Genomic DNA, 27,550 nt, shown 5'->3' with positions numbered 1-27,550 from the left:
TTGTCACAGTTAGATAGTTTAAGGTTCTGTAGATTCAGTGTGATAGAAGTATAAATTTCCTTTTGGTCTGAGCTCTCTTCCATGATGGAGATTTCAGACGAGGCTTACATATAGATCTGAGATTTCATTGCTTACTTCTCTTCCTAAACCTTGCATGTGGCAGCTCCTTTTTTGGCTTTACTAACTTATAGAACAATTCCCTTCCCTAGTTCCTAGTGGATATGAAACCCACCTCTGGGGTTTGAGAGTCAGATCTGCCAGTAAACAGCAAGACCCAGTCTTGATGCTGGGTAGGGAGCAGGAAAAGGTGTTTTCTGGCAGATCTGTCTCTCAAACCCCATTGATCTATCCTTTCTATATCTCTTGTTCAGGAAAGTATTTAGGGACATATATTTTCCTATAAGCTTTGCTTGGACTAAATTCTGAATGTTTTGGTATATTTTTCTATTTTCACTGTTTAGTGTGATTTTCTATTATGTCCATGGCTCTTTGTGCCATCCATCCTTTAAGATTAAATTATTTAGTTTCCATTTAATGTTTAATCTTTTCAATTGCCCATTATTAATATATCAATAATAAACACTAATTAAGGACCTAAGGGCCAAATTATGTATTATAAACTTGGAATACAAAAGACAAAAATTAAACGAGTGCTTGCTTAAGGAGCTTACATTCTAATGGGGAAACAACATGTACAGAAATAAATATATGCAAAATAAATTCTAGATATTGTCACCAGCAGTAATGGGATCAGAAAAAGCTTGGTGTAGCAGTAGCTTTAAGCTGATCTTTAAAGGAACTAGGGATTCTAAAAGAATGGAATAAGAAGGAAATACATTCTAAGTGGAGAAACCAATAAAGGTGCAGAGACGGAGGGGAAATATATTAGGTGGAGAATAACGAAGTTGGTTTGACTAGACTGTACCATCATGAAAGAGACTAATCATGAAAGAAAGGCAGATTGAAGCCAAGTTGTAAAGTGCTCTGAATGTCAAACAAATGAACTTATGTTTGTTCCTAAAGGAGAGGGTGGGATGTTAAATAGGAGAGTGGTATATTCAGATGTATGCCATAGGAATATCACGTTTCTAGTTATGCAAATTATTGGAGAGGAGAGAAACTGGATACAGAGAGACCAATAAAAGAGTAAAAGTAGAGAATGAAGGGTGATGAAGAGCTGAATTAGGGTGGTGATTGTGTGAGAGGAGAGAAGAGGACAAATACAAGAGATATTAGAAAGGTACAATTGACAAGATATGACAACTGATTGGGTATGTGGAATGCAGGAAAGTATGCAGTTGAGATTGATTCTTGCTATGAGCCTCATGAGTGGAGAGATGTTAGTATTCTTAAGAAAAATATATTGAAAACAAAGAAAGAAAAATATATTGTGAAATTAGGAAAAGTAAGGGGATCTTAGGGAAAAATGTTTTCTTCTATCTGAGATATGTGGAGTTTGAGATGTTTAGAAATATCTAATGATCAGTTGGTGCCAGAACTCAAAAGGCTAGAGAGAAATATATAGATCTGAAGTCATCTATGTTTTTGGTAGTTTAACCCATGGGATAGTGGAGTCATTAGAACAGATAATATTTAGAAAAAAAGGCCTGGTTAGGTGATCATATAATGATACAGCAAATGAGACTGAAAAGGGATGAACAGAAAGGTAGGAAGAGAGTAGACAGTATCTAGAAGTAGAGAGTGTTTAAGAATGTCAAATATTGTAGTAATAATAAAAATAATAATGATGGTGATGATAACTAGTACCTCCTTTATGCCAGACCCTGTGCTAAATACTTTTATAAATATTACTTCCTTTGATCTTCTCAGCAACCCTGCAAGGTAGTATTATAATGATTAAAAATAATAAAGGCTGAGATAAATATATAAATTAGTATTTTAATTAAAGCCATGCTGATAGATAAAGTTATTAGACCACGCGCTTGTAAGAATTCAAAACTGCTGCCCCAGCCATTATTGTTACCTCTCTTCCTGAGTCTGCTGGCCAAGAGCCCACTCCCCCCTAACCCAGGAGATTTAAACTGTTCTCTGCATGGAGACGTAGGCATCCCCACGCCCAAAGAACTGGAACCAGAAACTCGTTGGACCACGGGAAATGTAGTTTGATAATTTCCACGTGTCCATAGAAAATACATATATATATATACTTAAAGATGGCATCTCCCAAATTTCATTCTTACAATTCCCTCTGAGGGCCGGCAAAAAAAAGGTTAGCCCTTTTTCTTCGCTGGACCTGTAAAAATAGACAACTTCTAAAATTTAGGAATTTGGGGGATAAAAGAAATAGATGAACGAATGGGTAAAATTAGCCGCATTGACAAAAAACCAATTTGGGGGCAGTCCCCTATTGGTATAGTATGACAGTGTACGATTAGAACAATATATACAACTCAATTTCAACTCCCCATAGTTCAATCAACTGCACCCCAAAGTTCAAAATTTGGTCTTCATGGTACAGTGAAGGCTTTTCAGACATCTTCATGGTGTCTTCACCAAACAGGTTCATCTTCTGGATTCTGGGGAGATGGCAAGATCCTTATCCTGAAATTATTCTCAAAAGAATTTAAACTTTACATTATAGATTACAAAACATACATTTTCTTCTAAGATTTATACAATTCCCCCTGAAATTACTCCTAAAAGAGTTAAATATACATATATTTTGATATTATCGAATTTTAAAAAACTTAACAGATATCCCCCTAAGGTAAATCTTAAACACACCTTTTTTTCTTAAAAAGGGTACCTCAGGTCAGCTAAGGATGAGTGGCTGAGTCCTGGGGGTTGTATGAAATCAATTGGCAAAATAAAAAGAATAAAATTCAAGAAAAAAAGAAGAAAAAACTAACTTGTGAAAAATGTAAAATGTGCAAAAAATGTAGGGAAAATAAACTTAGACCTTTGAATGAAGGTCTAATTAAAGTGAATTCAGCAGTGTGCAATTACCCATTCAGGGCCAGGACTTAAGGAAAATGTCTCTCTCTGATCTGGCTTATCATCAGCTTTTCAGGGAACTGAGCCAAATAAATAACCAATCTTAGGTGCTTTCTAGGAATCTAAGTCGAGGGGACCCACGTCCTCTAAAGTTTTAGAAAAGACTGGGACTCCAGGACTCAAACCCCAATTTCCAAGCCCTAAAGTATTGGCAAGGAACTGCAGCAATTCATGCAGATTTTAGTCAGTCAAGACTCTGACAATGTGCTTTCTTTAGCACTATTAACAGCTCTCATGTTCCCTTTTCGTAGAATCAGACAGAAAGGCATTTAATCACAGTCCTATAGGCTCAGGTATTTGCTGTAGAATCGGAAAAAGGATAAATAATGATTATATATGTACTTCCAGTACAAGATGAGAAAAAGGAAAAATCAATTGCTATCATTAGAAAAATGTTTTAAAAATCAAAAATATATATATAGCTTAGAACTAGAAGGGTTACCGAAAAATGAGATTTTCATTCTGTGAGTGTAAATGGATCTTACAAATAGCAGATTCCCAGTGCACATTCAAATAGAGTACCATTATTTCCAATAGCACATTTTAAAACAATGATGTTTAAAATCATTTACTTGTTACAACTTTTGAATCTTGGCTAAGAGTTTCTCAACAAACTCTGTTATTGCTTCCATAGCAATTCTGATATTTAAAAAGAAACCTTCTGGTCTAAATTATCTTCAGATAAGAATATACAGGAGCTCCTTGGCTTCCTGTTTTAAAAATCCTGGGTAGGAAATGCTTCTACCCATTTAAGGCAATAATTTCTCTTATAATAAAATATATAAAAGCTTTATCCTTTAAGACAACAATTCTTAAGGATTTAAAGTAAGACCTCTTGTAAAATTACAAGGTAATTCTCAAAGCATGGAAACTTTCAAGGTTCTTTGCAATTACCAAGACAGAATAAATTTTAAAAGACATGTGCTCTATAAATCCAGTATACATAAGGCAAGTTACAACATTAAAAATGTGTAGGAAATATAATGTGAGTATTAGAGTAACAAGCTGGTCAAAGCCTCTTACGAGTTCTAATAGATTTTTTTCATTATTTGGGAGTTACAATAAAATCATAACATAATTAATCTAGCAGCCACAAACTTCATTAACTTAAAATGATTCAGTGCAACAGGAAAATCAACGAAATAAGCAAGGTTAATTTACAAAACTAATTAGCAAAATACAGTAAGATACAAAGTCTCTTTAAAACAGAAATAAACCTCATTCAGTTCCGAGGTTTAAAAGTTCACCCCTTGTTCAATTTAAGGTTCCTTTGATTGAGTTCTGCTGAGTTTAAGGAGTTTTTTATAATCAGTCTTTGTTCTCAGTTCAAAGTTCTGAGCAGGTATGGGGTGAATATTCTTCCCCTGAGTTCAGTTTTTAATCACAAGCAAGTCTGAATAGGCCATGCGGCCCCATTAAAGGTAAACGCTAGGTCCATGTGGTGTCGGGTCATGGACTCAGGGCAAGAAAAAAAACTTAAAAGTCAGTTTTGTAGAAAATACCATGGGTAGAGCTTGTGTGGGTTGGGGTTGCCTAAATTAGGTCTTTAGAGAAACACGTGGAGGGCTAGAAATAGGGAGAAAGGGGAATATACTACCAAAATCTTTAGCAGCAGAGCTGAAGCAGTCTCTGGAGATCAAGATTTCGGCAAAGGCAGCAGCTGGGGGTCATCGATGTTGGGGCTCGGGGTTCTGGAACTAGCAGGATTAGCAGCACCAGCGGCAGGATTGAAGAAGAGGCACCAGGACGCTTGCAGGCTTGTGGCACGGCAGGAATGGAGATCAGAGGCAGAGATACACTGGCTGGGCTCCAGCATTTTAGCTTTAAAAAAAGCCAAAAGCCAGAATTGGCTGGCCTGACCTCCCAAGGTGGTTTGGGCTGGACTGGCTGGCTGAGTCCCGTCTGAGGCAAAAACGTGCTGTTGCTTTTAGCAAAAGCATGGCAAGGAAAGCCACTTTCCTTTTTTAAAAAAGTGCTCAAAAGAGCTGAGCCAGATGGCCAAAAAACAGGCATAGCTATCGTTTCTGAAAGGCTATCTGGAAAATTGAGAATTCGATTTCCAAACTTCGTAAGGTTGCCATAATTATAAAGATAAAAAATAATAAAGGCTGAGATAAATATATAAATTAGTATTTTAATTAAAGCCATGCTGATAGATAAAGTTATTAGACCACACGCTTGTAAGAATTCAAAACTACCGCCCCAGCCATTATTGTTACCTCTCTTCCTGAGTCTGCTGGCCAAGAACCCACTCCCCCCTAACCCAGGAGATTTAAACTGTTCTCTGCATGGAGACGTAGGCATCCCCATGCCCAAAGAACCGGAACCCGAAACCCGTTGGACCACGGGAAATGTAGTTTGATAATTTCCACGTGTCCATAGAAAATACATACATGTATATATATATATATATATACTTAAAGATGGCATCTCCCAAATTTCATTCTTACAGTATTTTATCCTAATTTTGTAGTTGAGGAAGCTGAGACAAATAAACATTAAATAACTTATCCAAGGTCATAAAGGTATATGCATTTGGAGATACAAATGCATATACAGATAAGTGTCTGAGGACATATTTGAACTCAGGTTTCCTGAGTCCAGATCCATCACTTTATCCAGTGAATCACAGTAATGAAATGGAAAAAAAGCCCATCAGTTTAGTAATGAAGTCAGAAGCCAAATTGTAGTCATTGAGAAGTAAGTGAAGATGAAGGAAATGAGTGTGCTATTTTTCTAGAAGTTTTCCTTTGAAAGGAAGAAGTATAGTATAAAAGTTTTAAGGGATGCTTTAAAGAGTTTGAAGTGGGAAGGAGATGAGGAATTTTTAAGGAAATGAAGCAGTAGATAGTAAGTGGGGGGAGAATGAAGACTGAGAGAGGCCATGGGGGTAATCTTCCAAGTGACACTGGATTTAATGGGATAAAGGGCAAAGTAGAAAGGTTAGCCTTGGTAAGCAGGGGGACACATTTTCATCAAAGATTGGAGTAAAGGAAGAGAGTATGAAGAGGGTGATGTCAATGGATTTGGGATGTCAAGGAGAGTAAGAAGCTTGTGACAAATAATCTCTCTTTTTTTCATTAAATTATTAGATGTGTTGGGTAGCTAAGTGTCACAGCAGATAGTGTGCCAGGTCTGGAATCAAGAAGACTTAGCTTCATGAGTTCAGATCTGGTCTTATATACTTAATAGTTGTGTGACCATGGACAAACCATTTAACCTTGATTTGTCTCACTTTCCTCATCTATAAAATGAGCCTAGAGAAGGAAATGGCAAACCACTTTAGTATCTCTGCCAAGAAAACCCCAAATGGAATTACAAAGTCAGACACAACTGAAAAATAACTGAAGATCATCATTAGATGTATAATTTCATTAGGCATTAAATATTCTATCTTTCCCTTGTTCATCTTTTGTATTTTAAAGAGGCCCAATGACATCATGAGTGATGTTAAGACTCAAGCATGAATTGGATTTAAGTGAGGTAGATTTGCATAAAGTTGTTAGCCTTATTTTCTCTTTCAGATTATCAGTCTAGTGACAAGACAAAAGTCAGGACAACTGACAATGGGCCAGGGTGTTGTCTGACCAATCTCCATATCACTCCATATCACCTGCTACCTAGGCTGTTGGAACAAATTGTTCTCATCTACCTCTTTTGCTGGAGGAAGTCTTTATGAGCTTGGGGTAGACATTCCCCTAGTCCAGTGATGGGTTTGAGGCCTATCAGTTACCCTCAAATTAATTTAGTCTGTTTGCCAATATGGTTTTACCAGGGCGTGACTGTTGCAAATGCTTTTTGGAGGCCCAGGAAAGAGTTGGGTGGACACTAAAGGTTGATGAGTGGTCCTGAAAGGGCTCAGCACACCTTCACACCAGAAGTGCTAGTCCTCCCTAAACATTCCATATATCCTGTTTCTCCTTTTAGAGAGATGGGATGAGAGGAAGTTATAGTCAAATAAATTTCAGAATTCTTGATCATAGAACTAGAATATTTGTGGGTAATGGCCAAGATCAAGAGTGCTCCTGTCTCTCCATGGGGGTGAAGTGGTTTGAAGGAGCAGATAATGATAGTTGACAAGGCTAAGGTTGGGAGGTCAGAATGTTTGAGAGAATATCCACATATATGTTGAAGACTCTTAATATAAGGTTAGGTATTGAGGTAGAAAGGAAGATGTGTATACTGAATTCCTTGAGAAAGAATGAGAATTACCCTAGGGTCAATAGATAACTATGGCCAAAATTATAATAATGTGATATGTTTCTTTAGAGTGATCCTCAAAAGAAGAAAGATTACAATTGCTATAAAATGTCTCCTATAAATTTGTTATTGAATATGTTTTTGTATTTAGGTATCCATTTGAATCTTCTGTAGTCTTATATATTTAAGTTGGGTATTCATTTAAAACCTGTTATGAAATACTGGTAAATCTAATTTTGGCCATTGCTTTCCCCCTAGTTTACCCACTAAATTTCCCAGTAGTTTATAGATGATTTAAAAAATAAGAATTCTACTCATGGATAACCCTATTAAATATTTATGAGATTTGCTCATTCTTTCAGTTTATATTCATAGTTTTGGATATCATTTCTGTTACCCAGTGCATTTTTAATTTGAGTATGTTTATTTTTTAAATTCAATTTTATTTTATTTTCATGACCTTCCTTCTCTCCCTTCTATTACTCTCTGCATCCATCCAGTAAGAAAGCAAGAAAAATAAAACCCTGTTAAAAGCAGGAAAAGTCAAGCAAAATAAACCCTGAATTGGCCATTTCAAAATCTATTTAATCAACACAATGTCTATCACTATCTTTTTATCTAGAGGTGGGTAGCTTGTATCATTTATTGATCATCCACCGCTATTTTTGTGTCATGAGAAAACTTAAGCCTGAAGTAAAATGTTAAACCCATTAAGAATAAAGACTGTACTCTGAAATATGAGAAATATGCTTCCAGCTTGATAGGTATCATTCAATTGACATTCTTTGGAAGAAGGTTATTATACCAGCTAGAAATCTAACTTCATCTTCAGTTTATTCCTGAGACTTTTTCTCTTTCCAAATTGTTAGACCAATCTATCCCATTCTGTGAAAGACAATTACAGAAGTAAAAGATAAAGGTAATCAGCATGAGTGGTTTAAAAAAAAAGAGCCTTACACTGTGCACATTCAGCTAGGTCAGTGATGGTGAACCTTTTAGAGTCTGAGTGCCCAAACTGCAACCCTCATGCCACATGCAAACCACCTCCTTACTCCAGACAGGGGAGGGCAGAAGTACTCCCATTGGGCTGCTGGGTAGAGGGGTGGGTCATGTGAGAAATGTCCTCAGGCATAGTGGAGAAGGGGAGGAGAGCAGCTCCCTCTGGCACGTGTGCTATAGGTTTGTCAACATGGAACTAGGGAGTAGTTAGTAGGGAGCATATTTATTGGGCCATACAATTCCAGAAAAGGACAGTTTCTAAGGAAAGGTAGAAGATTTGGATGTGGACAAACAGGTTAAGAAACACTGAGTAATTATGGAGGGAATCTAGGGGAAAGGAAGTTTATTGGAAGTAGAAAATAAATCTTCTTGTGGAATGGATTTTTCTTAACTAAAGCCTTTCATCCTCTAGAAAACCTTATCCCAGTATTCTAGTCTATACATCATTTTCTCTTCTTTATACTTGGAGTCTGTACCAAACAATTTACCAATTATGTACTCTATTAGTTCATTATATATGTCCTACTCTTCAAGGGCAGAGATGGTCATTTTTGGTGAAGGTAATAGTAGGAGACAGGAAGCAAAGTCCTGATCTCTTGTTCTTTTACTGACTTTATCTTTTACCTGTTCCTTTGGCTATAGAGACTATGTCAACATTCCTCTTCTTTTTCCAGGAGATATACTGCTCAAGAAATGCCCTTTCTTTTTCCCAGTAGGTTTTTACCTAACCTTCCATCTTGGAATCAATACTGTGTAAGGGCTAGGCAAAGGGGGCTAAGTGGCTTACCCAGGGTCACAAAGTTAGGAAGTATCTGAAGCTAGTTTTGAATAAGACCTCCCCTCTCTATGCCTGGCTCTCAGTCCACTGCTGCCCCCTTTCTTAGAAGTTCTCATGCTTAAAATCCTGGATTTGAAGATAGCCTCTAGGATTATTTCTGTCCAAGAAAAATTGATGGGGGGGGAGGGGGAATAGTTTATATACAAATTTAATATGTCAGCAGTATAATATAGCAATAAAAAAACCTAATGAAATTTTGATACTATTTGATATCCATTAAAAGAGTCAGTTTCCGTTAATGAGGTGATTGCCATTCTATACACTGACCTGGCTGAACTCTTTCTGGAGTATCACACTCACTTCTGGGCACTATAATTTAGGAAAGATATTACTAAGCTATGGATCATCTTGGATAATTTTATTTTGTTTTGTTTTTTAAATACTTACATTCTGTCTTAGAATTGATACTAGGTATTACAAGGCAGAAGAGCGGCAAAGAGTAGGCAACTGGGATTAAGTAACTTCCCCAGGGTTGCACAGCTAGAAAGTATCTGAGACTGAATTTAAACCCAGGATGTCCCATTTCCAGATCTGATGCACTATCCATTGTGCTACCCAGTTGCCCCAGATTTTCTTGAACAAGGCAACAAGGATGGAGAAAAGCCTCAAATTCACATCACATGAACATCATGGGAAAGAACTGGGAGTATTTAGTACAAAGAAGAGGAAACTAAAGGAGATATGTTAACTTTCTTCAAGTATTTGAAGGTTTACCACAAACTAGAGACATTTGATTTCTTCTGCTTAATTTAGGAAGACATAAACAGGAGCAGAAATAGGATCAATATGTATACATTTTAAAGTTCAGTTTTATCATTTTTCTTGTTTTATACAGAGAGACAGAGACAGAGACAGAGAGTGAGACAGAGAGACACAGAGAGTCACAGAGAGACACAGAGAGAGATAGAGAGAGACAGAAAAACACAGAAGGAGAAGTAGAAAGAACAGTAGGAAATGATGAGTTCCAATTCATTGGAAATCTTCAAAGACCGGATGATCACTTGTGTAGAGGAGATTCTCTTTGGGGGTATTTGTTGACCTGTGGTTCCAGCTAATTTTGAAATTCTATTTTTCTCTAGGAGAAAAAAATGCATTGTTAAAATAGAAAAAATAGTCAGGATTTTGGAATTTTTGGAAATTCATTTTGGAAATTTTCAGAAAAAATGGAATTTTTAAAATGTTATTTTGTTTTGACTGATGTGTTTCCACTGATGTAAAAAGCATCCCTTTACTTAAAAAAAAAAAAAAAAAACAACAAAACTAACCCTTACCTTTTGTCTCACAATCCATACTAAGTAATGGTTCCAAGACAAAAAAGGAAAAAGAGTTAGGCAATTAGGATTAAGTGATTTGTCCAGGGTAACATGGCTTAGGAAGTATCTAAGGCCAGCTCTAAACCCAGGATCCTTTTTCTAGGTTTGGCTCTCCATCCACTGAGTCACCTAGTTATCCCTCTATTTCCTTTTTTAAATTAAATTAAATTAAATTTTCAGATTCACATTCTCTCTGTATTTTACCTTCCACCCATGAAAAAGAAAAAAAAAAACCTGTTACAAACATGTATAGTCAAACACATTTTTGCATTGACTATTTTATACATATGTGTATATATGTATATTTATATATCTATATCAGTCTGTACTCTGAATCCACCAGCTCTCTTTAATGAAGTGGGGAGCATGTTTAATCATGAATCTTCTGGAATTATAATTGGTCACTGTGTTGATCAAAAATCCTAAATTTTAAAAAATAGTTTGTCTTTATAACATTGTTGTTACTGTCTAAATTGTTTTTCTGGTTCTGCTCATTTCACTCTGCATCACTTAATGCAAGACTTCTCATATTTCTCTGAAACCATATTCATCAATTATTGCAACAAAATAGTATTCCCAACACATTCTTATACCATGACTTTTCAGCCATTCCCAGAAACACCTTCAGTTTCTAATTCTTTGCAGCCACCAAAAAAAGCTGCAGTAAGTATTTGTGGTATATATATTCTATCTTTAATTCTTTTGGAGTATAGATCTAGTGGTGGTATCTCTGGGACAAAACTTGTGCATAGTTTAAAAGCTTTTTTAATCACATTTCCAATTCCCTTTACTGAATAGATGTACATGTAATAATAAATACAATAATGCACCATTCACAGCTCCTTAGACAGTATATTAATGTGCCTGTTTTCCCACAATTCCTCCTGCAATTGTCATTTTCCTTTTTTGAATCAACTTTGCCAGTCTAGTGAATATGAGGTGGCACTAGCATTCTTTTAGTTTGCATTTTAAAAAAACTAATGATTTAAACATTTTTTTCCAAGTGGCAGTATTTCTTCTCCTGAAAACTGTCTAATATTTTTGATCATTTATTTATTTAGGAAATGAAAAAGCATTCATTTCCAAATATATTCTTCTCCATCCCTTTCCCTAATGAAGCATCTCTTGTAATAATGATTTTTAAAGTAGACAAGGCATGTTTAGCAAAACTAATTGTAAAAGAAGTAGAAAGGCTGAGGAGTATGCTTCCAAAAAAATTGTGATAATATTATAAGTTGGTGGAATGGGCGATGGACCTGGGGTCAGGAAGACCATATAAACTGAGGCACAAAAACAACAGGAATCTGCTACACACACCCCCCCCCCCTTTTTTGTTTTTTAGTAAAGCATCATGCGAGGAAACCTCAGAGCGACTTTATATGTGGTTTGGGGGCTATGGGCTCATATTGGTATATGTGAGCACTGGACCATTTAAACAAAATATATAGAGATTATATCATTCAAACAAAATGGCAAGAGACAGAGGGATCTCAAGGCAGGAAGCTCAGAACTGCTTGCTATCAGGAGGCAGAGAGGACAGAATGTCATCAGTAGGTCAAGTCTGAGCTGGGTCCATCCCTGTGTTCTGTTTGATCACCCTTGGGCAACATTGAAATTAAGATAATTAGAAATATTTTCAGTAATTCCAATTTCATAACCAGAATTCAAATCTTAACTTGGCTAGTTATTTGGGTAAGTCTTGTAACCTTTGTCTGACTCAGTTTTCTCATCTGTAATGTGGGAATAATAAAACCTATCTCACAGGGTATGAAATGAGAAAATATTTGTAGAGCACTTTGCAAACCTTAAAATGCTTTATAAACACTAGTTATATAGAATGGAATCAATACCATGATTGGTTCCAAGGCAGAAGAGTGGTAAGGGCTAAGCAATGGGGGTCAAGTGACTTGCCCAGAGTATTGATTCCAAAATGGAAGATAAGGTTTTTAAAAAAAGTGAACCAGAGTATAATGACTACTTAACAATATACAGATCTCATCTGATAATATAAGAAATATTCCAGGCCCATATTCACCTACCTCTACAATAAAGGGAATGAGATATCATGCTGCCTTTCCATTGTTATCACTATAAGATATCCTGAGGTCACACTTTTCTAATTAGTGAAAGCGCATCATATCTATTGATCCCCATCAATCTGACCAGATTTCACTGCCATTTTCCTTCCATTACTTCTGCTGCCAGTATACCTTCGCAGCCATATCTCTTGCTCCTGTTTTGAAACTGTTCTGATTGATGAGATCTCATAACTATTTAGCCCCAGATATTGCTCTGTTTCACTACAATCATCTTGCCATATTTCTTTTTTATTTCTTGCTCTAAGAACAGCAATTAAGTCAATATAACCCTTGCTTCTGGAAAGAGCATATCCCATGATTCCTCTATGGCTCCATTCACCATCTTCAGAACAAACTCTTGGCTTCTCTGGATCACCAGTTTTCTATGGTACATGTAGTTATTTTCCTGTATAGTGTTGTCTTTGTGTAAATTATTCTCGTTCTGTTCACTTCACTCTTCATCATAGAGATCTTCCCAGTTTTCTCTGAAATTGGGTGCTTCATTATGCTATGAATAAAAATCAATCTTTGAGATTTTTATACTAAATTTATAAGTATTTATTAGCAAAGAGATAAGGTTTCCGGACTATCTAACTTAAAAAGTCCTCAGCTGAATTACTTCTGCTCCATCAGGTCCTAGGTTCTCCTTGGGCCCTGGTCCATTTCACAAGCAGGTACCAGGGAACCCAGCTGCCCACATGGTTGGGCCAGACAACTTAAGGCCAGCCAAGGAGCAGGCTTTAGTACAGGAAGGGACTGGAGCCCAAGAGATTGAGTTCCCAGATTCCTAGCCTAGGGTGGCCCCTGCTGGTCTACTTGCCAGAGATGGTTTATATAGATAAGCGCTGGGAAGGCTGAGAGAGAGCTCGTTTCACTTGCCCAAAGAATGGCAGAGAGATCATGAGCCTGCTTTTCAAGCTCAGTCTAAACACGTGATCTCAAACCTATGGCATGCATGCCAGAAAGGGCGTGCACAGACCTCTCTGTGGGCATGTGTCCATTGCCTGCCAGAGTTCATTACTAGAAAGGCAGAGGGGCTTGGGCTCTGCTGCTCCCATCCCCCTCTCCACCAGCCTGTAGACACTTTTTTTACTTGACCTACATCTTTGCCCAGCAGCCCAATGGGAGCACTTTATCCCTCTCCTGTCTGGGATAAGGTTGGTGGCTCACAAGTGACAGAGCTGGAGGGGAGCAAAGAGCTCAGGCCACCCCCCTGCCAAACCCTAACCTTAAATTCATTTCTAACTCTAAATTTGTTTCTAACCCTAATGCTAATTTCATTTCTAACCTCAACCCTAAATTTGTTTTTAACCCTAACCCTGAGGACATTATTTTTAAAATTTTTAAATTTTAATTTTGAATATTTTCCCATAGTTACATGTTTCATGTTCTTTTCCTCTCTCCCAAGCCCCTCTAAACCCCCCTTAGCCAATTCCACTGGGTTTTACATGTATCATTGATCAAGACCTAATTCCATATTATTGATAGTTGGACTAGATTTATCTTTTAGTGTCTACATCCCCAATAATAACCCCATCAGCCCATGTGTTCAAGCAGTTGTTTTTCTTCTGTGTTTCTCCTCTCACAATTCTTCCTCTGAATGTGGCTAATTTTCTTTCTCATAAGTCCTGAGGACAGTTTTCACCCACCCCTCTGTCTAGCAGCCCAGTGGGAACACTTTTCCCCTCCCCCATTGGGAGTAAGGTGATGGTGGGGGGGCAGGGCAGAAGCTTGACACTCAGTCTGGGTGGGGTGGTCTCTAGATGGGGGTGGGGTATGGCACATGGTCTCTAAAAGGTTCACCATCACTGACCTAACCCTCCCCATGATCCTCCAATTGGCCACAGTTTTACTTTAGTCCCCACGTGTCACATCCCTTGACTTCTGCCTGTCTGGGATCCCTCCTCCCACAATGGCAAATTAAGACACAAGGCTCTTTGATTCCTATAATGTAAGACTTCTGGGATCCGATGGTCTCCTAGACATTTAATTCACACAATTCTTATGGTATAATAGTATTCTATTACATTCATATACAATCTGTTTAGCCATTCCCCAATAGGTAGATACTATAAAGAGTAAAAAATATGTTTGGACTGAATATTTTAGAGTTTTGGTTGCCAGGAATTGATTACTCAATTTCCAAATGAAAGAAAGTTTGACTCAAGTCAGAATGACTTTTATGGTAGTTTATCTACAAATAGGAAGAGTGAAAGTAGGGAAAATCAGAGAGAGAGAGAGAGAGAGAGAGAGAGAGAGAGAGAGAGAGAGAGAGAGTTAGTTACTCTGGCCTGGTCCAAAGGTCCAAACGAGGCAGGGCTTCAAAGGCCCCAACAAAAGGGGGCACAGAGGTTAATTAAACAAGGCTTCTAGTGACAAGGCCTCTTCTAAGACAGGAGGCCTCTTCGGAAGCTCACAGTGCCTCCAGAAAAGCCAAGGAAAGGGAGTCAGCCTTTCACTCACCCACGAGACAATCCAAAAGGAAGCATTTTGGGGTCTCAACCTGAGCTCCCCCAAGGCCAAGTTCAAAAGACAAAATCCCCTCACAGGAAGTTACCATTATATATAAAAGATAGTTCTTTGTGTCACTTCCTGCATCCACCCTCCAGTTCTACATGGACAAATGGCAGCTTTAACCTTGCTTTGGATCACCCAGGGGGCAGTCAGTTATTTTTGATTTGTCACTCACTAGCACATGTGAGTCATACACCTCTCCTCTTGCCACTTAATCATAAGTGGGTGGGGTGTACATATTCCTGATGGCTAAAGTCTAAAGAATAAACAGGGAGAGCTAATTCCATCTTCACAATACCCCCCTTAGTTTCTAACATTTGACTATCATGAAAAGAGCTATGGTATGTATTTTTGCACATATTGGTCCTTTTGCTTTTTATTATTCTCTTTGGGACATAGGCTCAGTGATATAGCTAGGTTAAAGTGCATGCAACATGGGGTAAATTACTTTGCAGAATAACTATACTAATTAACAACTCCAAAACAGTGTACTAGTGTGCCTATTGTTATAAAAAGTAAATAAGGTAATCTGAATGGGTCAATGAGGCAATTTGGGTATGAGGAAGAAGGATAAAGGGATATTAGGTGATATATATATATATATATATATATATATATATATATATATATATATATNCCCAACCACCATCACACTCCCTCCAATTACCTCCCTCTTCCCTTGTTTTAATCTACTTCTGCTTCTCTGTGGGGTAAGATAGAATTCTATACCCCATTGAGAAGGGTAAGATAGAATTCTGTAACTCACTGACTATATTTGTTATCCTTTACAATGAGAGTAAAGTTTAAGTTTTGCCCATGACCACCTTTTCCTCCCCTCTATAATGATTTAATGCCTTTTTTATGTTATATTATTTAACCCATTCTATCTTTCCCTTCCCTTTTCTCTCAGTGCAACCCTTTCTTTTAGCCCTTGATTGATTTTTTTACATGTCATGCATATGGATATATATCATATCATACATATAGATGTGTATATATATATATATGTATATATATATATATATATTTCCTCATCATCACATTTACATATACATCACATCATCATAATCAGGTTACTTCTCTTTCTGAGTAAATTCCTTTTATTTTTTCTAATGCTAAGAGTAATTTTTCACAATTATAGAGATCCTTTTTCTATGTAGACATATATACATAATGAATCCCTTAAACATTCTCTTTCTTATTTACTTTTTGGGACTTCTCTTGTGTCTTGTTTTTGGACTTCAAATGTTTTATTTAAGTCAAAGACTACTTTTAAAAAAAATCTAACAAATAGATTCCTCCTGATGCATCATTCCCAAGGGGTCAAGTGGATTGAATTACATACTTCTTTTATACATTCTCATAAAAATGATAGCCATAGATTTTTTTCATGGTTAAGTTGTTAATAATATTACAAGTATACAGCAAACATTTTTTTTCTTTTTGATGTTCTTTCTTTTTATCCTTTCTTTTTTCCCTATATTTGCTGTGAAATTTGATGAAATTTTGTGAAATTTGAAATATCCTTTCGATAACAAAGGAGGGGAAAGTCGAAGATATGGTATGTGGGAGAGTAAAAAGAGTCACTTAAAATTTGCTCTTAAGGTTTTAAGATGCTTTTGTTGTTCAGTGTTATTAAATTCAGGAATTGTTTAGATTAATTCCCCTTGATTGCAGTGACATTTTTTGGCAAGGCTAGCGTCGACTAACTATGGACTTTATGCCACTGAAAAAAACAACCAGAAATTGTTCCCTGCTCTAGCAAGATACTTCCCTTTGTTTTTTCTCTTACCATCAGTCCTCCTTAATATTTTTATTTTAGTGGGTACTGTTATAAAAAAATAAAGTAAATAATCTGAGTAGGTTCAAAGAAACGCAGTTTGGGTCAAAGGAAGGATAATGGGGGTATCGGGGATTATATGGTGATAGGAGGAGGAATGAAGGTAAGGGAAGGTATATAGGAGATAAGGGAAATGGGGTATGTAGGAGAGGGCAGCTCAAACAGGTTTATTCTGAGACTAGAGACAGAGGATATTGGGGAAGATAGGCTGAACCCTTCCAGGCAAAGAAAGGTGTCTCTATAGATACAAAGGAGTTAGGCCAGTCAAAAATGCTTAAATCTGGCTGGAGGGCTTCTCTTGTCAGTTTCCAAAGTTCCTCAAGGGAGTGTACTAGTGTACCTATTTTCCTTCAATCTCTTCAGCATTTGCCATTTTCTTCTTTTTAGTCTTATGGGTGTGAAGTAGGACCTCAAAGATGCCTTAATTTGGGTTTTTCTCATTATTAATGCTTTAGAACATTTTATGTGATCATTTGATAACTTGTATTTCTTTCTTTGAAAACTGTTCATATACTTCAAACATTTATTGAGGAATAAATTTTATTCTTACTAATTTAAATATATTTATTATGTCTTAAAATTAGACTTTTATCATAGAAATTTGTGGAATATATTTTTTCCCTTTACCTGATCTTCTCTTATATTTAGATAGAGATTATTTTCTATATTATAAATTTATTTACCATAATAGTTGTGATCTTCCTTAAATTAACTTAGTCCTGAATTCTTGGTATTAATCCAGAGTAGTCATATCTGATGTTTTTAATCCATTTCTTAATATGTTTTTTTTTTATTTTTTGCATCAGTGTTTATTAGTGACAAGTCTAAAGTTCTTTCTGACTTGTTTCTTCTTGGATTTGATATCAAAACCTTATTTATATCAGAAATATATTGGAAGGTTATCTTTTCTTATGTAAATTTTATACATTAGAAAAAAAATTGTTCTTTGAATATTTGACAAAAGTAAATTCAGTTTGCATATATATATATAATATTTTCAAAAGATTTATTAGTAGTCACTAGGAGTAAAGGAATAAAAAGGTAACAAAATAAAACGTGCCCATGGCTAATCTACCTGTTCAAACAGCCCACATTCCCAGCTGCAAGTTGCCATAGGAAGGAAAAAAATGCTAGCCCTGGAAGACCACTCAATTCAAGGGTCGGCAACCTATTTGGCTGTGAGAGCCATAAACACCACATTTTTTAAAATGTAATTTCATGAGAGCTGTACAGTGCTCACAGTGCACGCTCCTGTAACAGTGCCTGAAAAAAAATTGACTTTATGCTCCTGCAGAAAGAGCCATATCTGGCCCTAAAAAGAGCCATATATGGCTTGAGAGCCATATGTTGCCGACTCCTGACCCAATTTATCCCCTGTCTATGTTAGCATGTAACAACAGGAAGTCAGTGGGCTCCAGGGAAATGTAGTTCAAAGGCACAAGATTTAAACCAATTACACATCCCCTACTTTGAGGAATTCATTTATTCTTGGTTTAATTTCTTCTTCTGATATTTGGTTATTTTTAGATTTTACACAACTTCATACTGGGTTATTTTGCTCAGAATTGCTCTCCATAATAAATGATCCTTTAATGCTCTCATGAAATTACATTTTTAAAAATGTGGTGTTTATGGCTCTCACGGCCAAAAAGGTTGCCGACCCCTGCTTTAATGGATGTGAATACTCCCATTATAAATACATGTGCCATTTCATTTATGTCTTCTTAGCCTATGTTTATGTCCTTCCACAAAGTCTCCTTGAACAATTGACTGAATGTAGTACTGGTTATCTTCCCTAGGTTGTTTTAATATTTTGTGAACACTAGCATATTTGCTTAACTAAAAACAATCTGATTCTAAGCTTTGGTTTTATTAAGGTATTGGATTCTCTTTCAGTTCATCTACCTTTTCCTTCAGGAAAGAGCCACTGCCACTAGATAAGAAGAATTAAAAAAATATATTAGAAGTCATTGAATCCCATGAGGCAAAACCTCTCAAGTGGCTAAAATAGTATAATTTTAGTTAACAGTATAATAATAATAGTATAATTTATAGTATACCACATACATATAGTATTAAGAGTATTATAGTATTAATAGTAATAATTGTATTAATTATATATGTGTATATTTGTACATATACATATACATGTGCCTATATATATATATATTTATGTCAAAGTAGCATGATTTATAGAAAGAGAGTTGCTCAGAAGAACATGATCCAACTGATGAATTTAAAAGGATGAAGCTATTGTTTGGAACACTGATTTTATCTTCCCAAAGAGAATGTGGGTATGTCCATTACACCTGTATTATGTATACATGTTTCATCTTTCAGAAGCACAATGTATTTTAAAAGGTTTGATTCTGTTCAAATATGTTAACAGGCTTTTAGATCTTTTTGACATAAGTCAATGGACTTACCCCATCTTTCTGCCAATTATCTTTTGGTTGCGCTTCAATTCTTCAAATTAATTAAGGGCCAATACTCCTTTTTATACCTCTTTTCAACAGTGATTGCTAAGGCAAATAGTGAACTGCAGTCCATGAGATGAATATTATTTCTGTATACTTGTGTGTGTGAAAGAGACAGAAACAGAGGTAGAGGCAGAGATATTTAGTGGGGACAGTTAATTACAGGACTATTAGTGGAAATCTATACCTCAGTACAAAGCAATGAACTATTCAATGATAATCAACAATTCAATAACACAATATAAGACACTCAATTATTACTGAAAGGAAGATAACCTTTCTTGGAGTTAATTTAACTGATCTTGACATGAGGTCATATGAACTCCCCAATTCTTGTAAGGGAGAGAAAAGGAGAGCAAAATAGAGGAAAAGTGATGCTCAGTATAGTATCTACCACAAGAGCAGTCACCATTTGATCTACCACTGATTACCAAGGTGAGCAATGATAGATTTTTTTTAAGTCTGTTCTTGTTTGAATGAATGAATGAGTATATTCCTTAAATGTTTACTAAGTGCCAAGTGCTATGCTAAGCTAATAGGATACAAGTAGAAAAGTTCTCAAGGTACTCACTTTCTAATAAATAGTGACAAAATTAATATAAAGTTCAAAAGGTCCAATAGTCCTGAGTGTGCAACAACATTCTATTAATTTTTTTAAAATATCACATTTTTGATGTTGATCCATTTAAAAGTACCAAGAATTTTTATTCTAGGAGGATAGATTTTGGTAGAACAACAAATACATATCCTTTTAAAAATGAAGGTAGTATGAGTAATAGAAAGGGGTTGCTCAGGAGAACACAATCCAATTGATGAAAGATGAGACTATTGTTTGAAATGTTGTACCTGAAGAGAGTGTGGGTATGTCCATTATGCCTAGATGAAGACATTTCCAGGGTCTGAGTACTATTATATTTGAGGATCAGCAATTAAATGATAGCATTGCAGATGATACAATTAGTTTAGGCTATTATAGATCTAAGATTTCCACTTGTACTGGCCACATGAGAGTCAGAACTATAGGTATTCTTTTTTTTTTTAAACCCTTGTACTTCGGTGTATTGTCTCATAGGTGGAAGATTGGTAAGGGTGGGCAATGGGGGGTCAAGTGACTTGCCCAGGGTCACACAGCTGGGAAGTGGCTGAGGCCGGGTGTGAACCTAGGACCTCCTGTCTCTAGGCCTGACTCTCACTCCACTGAGCTACCCAGCTGCCCCACTATAGGTATTCTTTAGTGATATCCAAAGAATGTAAAGCAAACTTTGATCCCTAGACTTTGAGGGGCAGGAGGAAGAGGGATAAAGCAATTTTTCTTAGGAACAAGTCCCTATTCCCCTAATCTGGCAGCCCTGAAAAGCAGGTGGCAGAGTTTCTCAATCCAAGAAATGGGAATTACTGGTAATAGTAAAAGAGTAGCAAGAATTCCTTATACCCAAGTTCCTGGACATAGACATAAACATGGCTGAATCTCTTAACTTTAAAGATAGTAGCCATGGAAAGGGAGCTACATGAAGGAATTGCATTTTTTGTAGTGTACTTTGTCTATAAAATATTGTTTTGCTCATATGAAAAGTTTAGTAGTAAAAAGGACAGAAACAATATATTTATACAAAGAAAAAGAGTCATATAGACTCAAAGAATGTAAGATATCTTTACTGTGATAGGTGCATCTTCTGATGATACTTGACAAGATTAGCAAAATAATTTTGCTTTAATAAAAACTATTAAAATATATGTTTGAAGAGACAGCTTTTAGTTAGGATTTGAACAGTTTTGGGAGTGGGGAATGAATTTTGATTTAAATGTATAATCCTGTCTCAGCTTTGCACAATGTGGAGAGTCAGACCAGGACTTTTATTATTGATTCATTGATACCATGAATTATGTAAACTTATTGCATGTACCTAAGTAAATAGGGTGAACTCTATAATCTCAAGTCCTTCTTTAAATAATGAGAAAATAAACTTCAACATAGTTCACTTCAAGGTAGGATACACTGGTAGTACCTCAGGGAGATGGAAAGTGTTATATTCATAATCTGGGAAATGATGGATGCCACCTCGAATGACAGGGAAGGCAGTTGGAAGACACAGTATGTTTCCAGGTGCTGTGAGCCAGGGGCAAACATAGGTTGGCCCCACAGTATAAATACCCCTGACAACCACTTTGAGGGAGGTCTCTCTAGGGTCTCTGGAGGTCTCTGGACAGGAGTTCCTGGTCTGAGAAATCTCTGAGTAGGTGGTGAAGGAGCTCTATGAAGAAGAGAGTAGGAAGAATCTGAATATTTCCTGAAAGATTGTGAGAGCTAGTGCATCACCAACATTGATAGTGAGAAAGCTCAGAGAATAAGATCACCAACACAGCTGCATCAATAGCATTCCCTATTCTCTGGCTTGGCTTTGGCCAGGCTGGGCCAGAGGTAGTGGAGAGAGTAAATCTCCAGCTTTCACCTGATTAATAGCCTCTAGTCCCGATTGTCAACTAGTTTATAGATAATATATTGATAGGGTCTCCAATCCCAAATCCTTGTCCTGTTTATCCTTTCCCTGATTGTAGATAAAGAGAGTTCAACAAGTACCTTCCTGAGTGGTCTTTATATCACAACCTTTGGGGAGGGGGTCAAACGCAGTCAGATACCAAACATCATCCAAGGCAAATCAAACGCACAATAATAATCTATTCAACCCCAGGTTGGATCTGGAAAGGTTACACATCTATCTAATCTCTCAAGGGTCCTTCTTGGGCAGATGTTAGAGAGAAAGGGGTACATCAACACCATTGTACATCTATATCTCCATAGGACCCTTTTTTGTTTATAACAGAAGTCATTTCTAGTGTTTATGGGCTTAAGTGAGAATTCTTTGTGCTTTGTAACTTTTACCAGGTAAAAAAAATACTTTTTCAAAAGAGAAAGACATAGGGATTGATAGGAGTTTAGCACCACCTAAAGCTGTGGTGGCGAACCTATGTCACACATGCCAGAAGGGGCACTCAGAGCCCTCTCTATGGGCACATTCACCATTGCCCCAGCACAGAGTTTGCTGGAGTTTATTACTAGAAAGCCAGAGGGAAGCATGGCTGGGCTGCTCCCTCCCCATCTTCATGTATGCCTGAGGACATTTCTCATATCACTCGTCCCTCTAAAACATTTGCTATCACTGTCCTAGAGTATAAAGAGAGGCAGCATACCATAGCTGTATTGATGAATCTATGGCATGCGTGCCAGAAGGGGCTGCTTCCCTCTCCTCTCTATGTGCACCTCCTGACATTTCTCACATCACCACCCCTCTGCCCAGCACCAATGGGAGTGCTTCTTTCCTCCCCTGTCTGGGATAAAGGGGCAGGGCTTACATGCAGTGTGAGAATTGCAGTTTGGGCATTTGGTCTCTAAAATGTTCACCATCACTGACCTAAAGCTTCAGAGAGAACACAAATGTATCTTGCCCTTTTCTGCCCTCTCTTGAGTCTGAGAAAGAAAAATTGACAGTTGCCAAGACAAGACTACTTGAGTTCTCCTAAGAAGAGCTGGATAAGACTGATTTGCTTTGTTCAGAGTCAACCTGAGTTGTTGTTGTGAGATCTGTTCTAATTGGACAATACATAATCCTAGCAAATTAATAATTGGCTGGTTTGGACTCTATCTATCTATCTATCTATCTATCTATCTATCTATCTATCTATCTGTATGTATATCTTATACACACACACACATATATATACATATATATATATATATATCCTAGAGATAGTGAGCTTGATGAGCTTTGTAGTTCTTCAGCATAAAGGGAGCTGCTATTTACATTAAGAAGTAATTCTTTCTAAAAATCCCATTTAAAGGTAAATTATAAATTGAAAGAATGTTTAAATGTTGTTTTAAAAAAAATAAGAGGATTTGCCCTTTATACAAATTGTACATCTTTTTCATGTGGCCATTTCTGTTTTTTAAGAAGTTCTTTTCTTCAGTGAATTTTTATGCCTCACTATTTGTCCTTTTATGTTTTTTATGGTATTATTTTCTTTTACCTGGTCTGTGTGTGACCACATGCACTCTTTCCTCCTTTGGAACTGTGACCAGGATCCCCGCTTCCCTGTAGTTGAACACTCTAGGGTGCTAGTGCTCCTCCTTTCTCAGACTGTGACCTGGATTTGACATTGCATATGAGCAATGCAACAGAGTCCTTCACCCAGTGCCAACAAAGGAACCCCTGTAATCTCCTTTTGACTAGTTGTCTGACCCTCTTACTCTCTGTGTGCTTAAAGCCTTGGAAGTGTCTGCTGCTAATTTGGTTGCCCTCAAGACTTATTACCGGGGGCCCCTGGCATGGTTTGCCTTGGACTACTTTCTACTCTCATCCTGGCTCAATGGACTTTTTCCCTGCCAACCTCCTAAATTGTCTTGGGCTGGAAAATTCTTTCACTTCATCCTTTCTGTGGGTTGTGCTGCTACAGATTTCATTTTGACACCTTATTTTAAAGTTGGTTGGAAGGGTATTTGGGAGAACTCAGATGAGCTTTTTTCTGCCATTTTGGCTCCATTCTCTATAAACATTTAACAGTGTTGTTTTTAATGTCTCCATTTTGAATATTTGTCTTCTCTATATTATATGAAATAAAAAACTGTCAAATTATGAGTGGAAGGAATCCATACTAAATGGGAAGAAAATGAGGTACATATTATTCTGTCCAGTACTATTTACCTGATGATGCTCTCAGTAAGGCTATAAAAGATAACACAGCACTTTCTTTAAATTTATAAAAAGCAATCATCTTATTCACTTGCATACTGTTTCCTTACAATGACTTTTCTTCCATCTGTTTCTTTCTGAATCCCGTTGAAAAATATAAGAATAAGGTAATAATTACAACTCACTTTTATATAGTTTTCTAAAGTTTACAAAACACTTTATTCACAACAACCCTTAAGGATAGATAGTGTAAATATTGTCCCCATTTTACAAAAGAGAAAACAGAATGCCACAAGGGACAATGCTATTTACCAATGATATCTCAACTAGTAAATGTTGGAAACAGTTCATTACTTTCGACTTTAAGTCCAGTGCTACCTCTCTTAATATATCATTATATGATAGGCATAGTATCATAACTTCTAGGATTAAAGGCATAGAAGCATATAGCAGAAATAAAACAAAGTGAGTATCAGACCTAGTTTTATCACTAATCCACCTAAGGCAAATACTTTTCAACTCTGGACCAGTTTCCACATCTGTAAAATGAAAAATTCAGACTAAATAGTGAAGTTATATTCCACTATAATGTCCTATGTCGAGAGTATTTACTTTTAAATGCCCCATGACACTTTTCCCCCTCTCATATTAATTCCAGAACTTAGGCCATTATGCGTGTTGGCTTAGCAGTGTTGTGAGGAAGATTAGATTAGGTATTTATTATGTATTGATTAGAAAGTACCTAGCAGGAAGGAGCTGGAGCTGGGAATTCCAGGTTGGAATGAGGGAGGAGGAAGTCTGTCTGTGCCCTGAGTGTGGATTCCATTAGTGGTGGGCAAAACTGTTGCCAGCCTGGGAGACCTCAGAGCAAAGGACACCCTGCTTCCTGATTTCCCCTGGGATCCTGTGTGGTGTGTCATCTAGCAAAAGGACAAATCTACAGAGCCAAGAGAGGAGGAGAAGTTTGAAAACTGGAGGACAGTGCTTCAAGCAGAACCCTCTCTACTTGGTACCTGAGATCATCTTGACTCCTGGCATCCAGAGATCATCAGTGGATTGCAGTGAGAATCCCAAAGCCACAAAGTCCTAGCTGTACTCAAGCCTGGCCGGTTCCATGTTTGAGGCAGAAACCCAGAGACTCCAGTTACAGCTCCTTTGGCCCTGTTAGTTTAGATCACTTAGATAAGAGTAGAATAAGTCCTCCCATTGCCCTGTGGTTTTATCCTTTAGATTTTAAGTATAGAAATCCTTTCCCACCTTTTAGTCTAACATAATTAAAGCTGTTTAGTCCCTTTTACCTTGTTAGCCTGTTACTATACTCTGGTCTAGTGGAAGCTGGGTGACAGTTAAGATCAACTGCCATTCCTGTGGAAATCCAGTAAAGTCTGGTCTCTTCACCCTGGTCCAGTCTCTCATAAATCCTAGAGTGTGTTCCCACAAACCACTTAGTTTATTGTAATATCCCTGGTGACCCCATTACCTCACTTATATTTTCCTACAGCAGTGTAGTTATTATCTAAGTGGAGAAAATCTGGTACAAAGTCATTTCAATTTATATGGTGGGAGTCATGTTCTTTTCAATCCATTATATCTAAAATGTGAATTATAAAATAACTTATTGTGTGAAATAATGTATTATCATCTCTGCAGCACCTGAAATTCTTAGAGGATGTGCCTATGGACCTGAAGTGGATATGTGGTCTCTGGGAGTAATCACCTACATCTTGTAAGTGAAGAAAGCAAAAGTACACCATTAGTTCATTGGGCTACAACATTCCCTAGGCCCCTAGGCCCCTAAGCCCCTAAGCCCCTTCAGTTTGGGTCTGCTGCCCCATAAAGAAGTCTTTTGTTACATATTTATTACTTTCTAAGCACATTGAAGGAGAGAATTTTTTGCAAATCCAAATTTTAACTCTAAAGTTGATCAGCACTGAACAACAGGTCAAGAAAATATGGACAAGGTCTTTTAATATGTGATTTCCTGAAGGCTTTGTTCATGTCTTTTTTTGTTTGTTCTTCCTGCTTTTCAATATTGATCAGCTTTGGGGGTAATCATTTAGTACTGAAGATAATAATTAAAATTGAACTCAAATTGGTTTTTTTATCCTAATGATGCTTTACTTTATATCTCTCTTAAATTAATTGATTTGTTAGACAGTCTGTCATGCCTGGAATTTATTTTCTCCTCATTCTTACCTGTCAAAATCCTTTTCTTCCTTCTAGGCTTGTATCAAATACCACTTCTTCCATGAAATCCTAGTATCCTCCAAGCTCCAAGAATTATTTTCCTCTTCAAATTTTCTTAAAGCATTTTGGCTATCTCTTCTTTGCTTCCATCATTCTTATCTTATAAAACTGTTCATAAACCATTTGACTCTCTTTAATCAAGTGACATAATCCTGAGGATTAGGATCATGGATTGAGAGAGGTGGAAAGGATCTTCAAGACCAAATCCAAAGTCCCTTTCCCACCCCTGATAATTTTTGAAGATGAGGAAATTCAGATATTAAGTGACTTATTCAGGGTCACCCAACTTAGACTTAAGCCCAAGTGTTTAAAGCAGTATCTGAATCTATATCCTCTGATTACAAATACAGTGTCCTTTCCACAATTTTATGCTACCTCCCAATAAGCCCAATAAATGTTAGTTGATGAAGTATCCTTGTTTCACTTATACTGTGAGAATAGATATATCATTTCAGACATTTTAAAGTGTTTTAATCATTCATTGACAGCACTTCCTCTTCCACTCATCCTAATTTTTAGCACTTTATTTGTTGCTTACTTTTATTACTTTTTCTTTGATTAACCAACAGAAATTATATTCAAATTATCATTCTAGAGTTTGATTTACCCAACTCATCTTATTTCTTTTTTAAAATAAATTTTATCAATATCTTATGTTTTTAAATCATTCACATTCCTCCTTGGATCCCTTCCATTTCCTTTTCCCACAGAGTCATCTCATAAAATAAAGACTGTTTTCAGAAACAAAGAGAAAGAGAAAAAAAAACAAAATATATTTATAAATTGAATATGTGTATGATGCTTCCACACCTGTGGACCTCTTACCTCACCTTTCATGTTATTTCATTTCTTTTAGTCCTTCATCATAGTATTCTCCTTTTGAAAGTCTCTGTTCCTACAACAAATGGTTTATTCTGTTCATCCCTTTAGCACAGGCAATTGGTGGTAAGAGCTTGAACTGTTAGTTCAAGGAGTCAGGAAAAACAATATAGACTAATTTTCTTTTTGCCTGTCATGGTGATCAAAATCATGAATGCCTGAAAAATCTCATGTCTTGTCATGAGCTGGTTGTTTTGCACTCAAGACTAACAACTATCATCTAACTAGCATCTTGGGCTTTTCCCGTCTGGAGTCCAGACAAAGGACTAATATTTTTACATTAAAATTTATTACTTCTTCTAGCTGTTTAATTAGAGAACCCTAATGCTACATATTTGATTCCTGCCAATGTAATAATTTTCTGACACCTTATAACATCCAATTGCCTTAATGCCTTCATGTTCCAGGATGAATTTTTTTTTTTCTTGGTAAGGGTAGGCAATGGGGGTTAAGTGACTTGCCCAG

General features: G+C 36.7%; 1 protein-coding gene across 1 annotated transcript in view; it reads left to right on the top strand.

Annotated features, from left to right (window-relative positions):
- The window catches only part of CAMK4 (calcium/calmodulin dependent protein kinase IV), a 251,074-nt gene that overhangs the window by 182,315 nt on the left and 41,209 nt on the right, over positions 1–27,550 (top strand). Inside the window, exon 8 of the mRNA XM_044657613.1 lies at positions 25,610–25,685. Coding sequence (XP_044513548.1) covers positions 25,610–25,685 — 76 coding nt within the window. The remainder of the gene's footprint in view (positions 1–25,609; positions 25,686–27,550) is intronic.

The sequence above is a fragment of the Gracilinanus agilis genome, chromosome 1, assembly GCF_016433145.1.
Source record: "Gracilinanus agilis isolate LMUSP501 chromosome 1, AgileGrace, whole genome shotgun sequence".
Taxonomy (NCBI): Eukaryota; Metazoa; Chordata; class Mammalia; order Didelphimorphia; family Didelphidae; genus Gracilinanus; species Gracilinanus agilis.
This window is presented reverse-complemented; position numbering and strand designations above follow the sequence as displayed.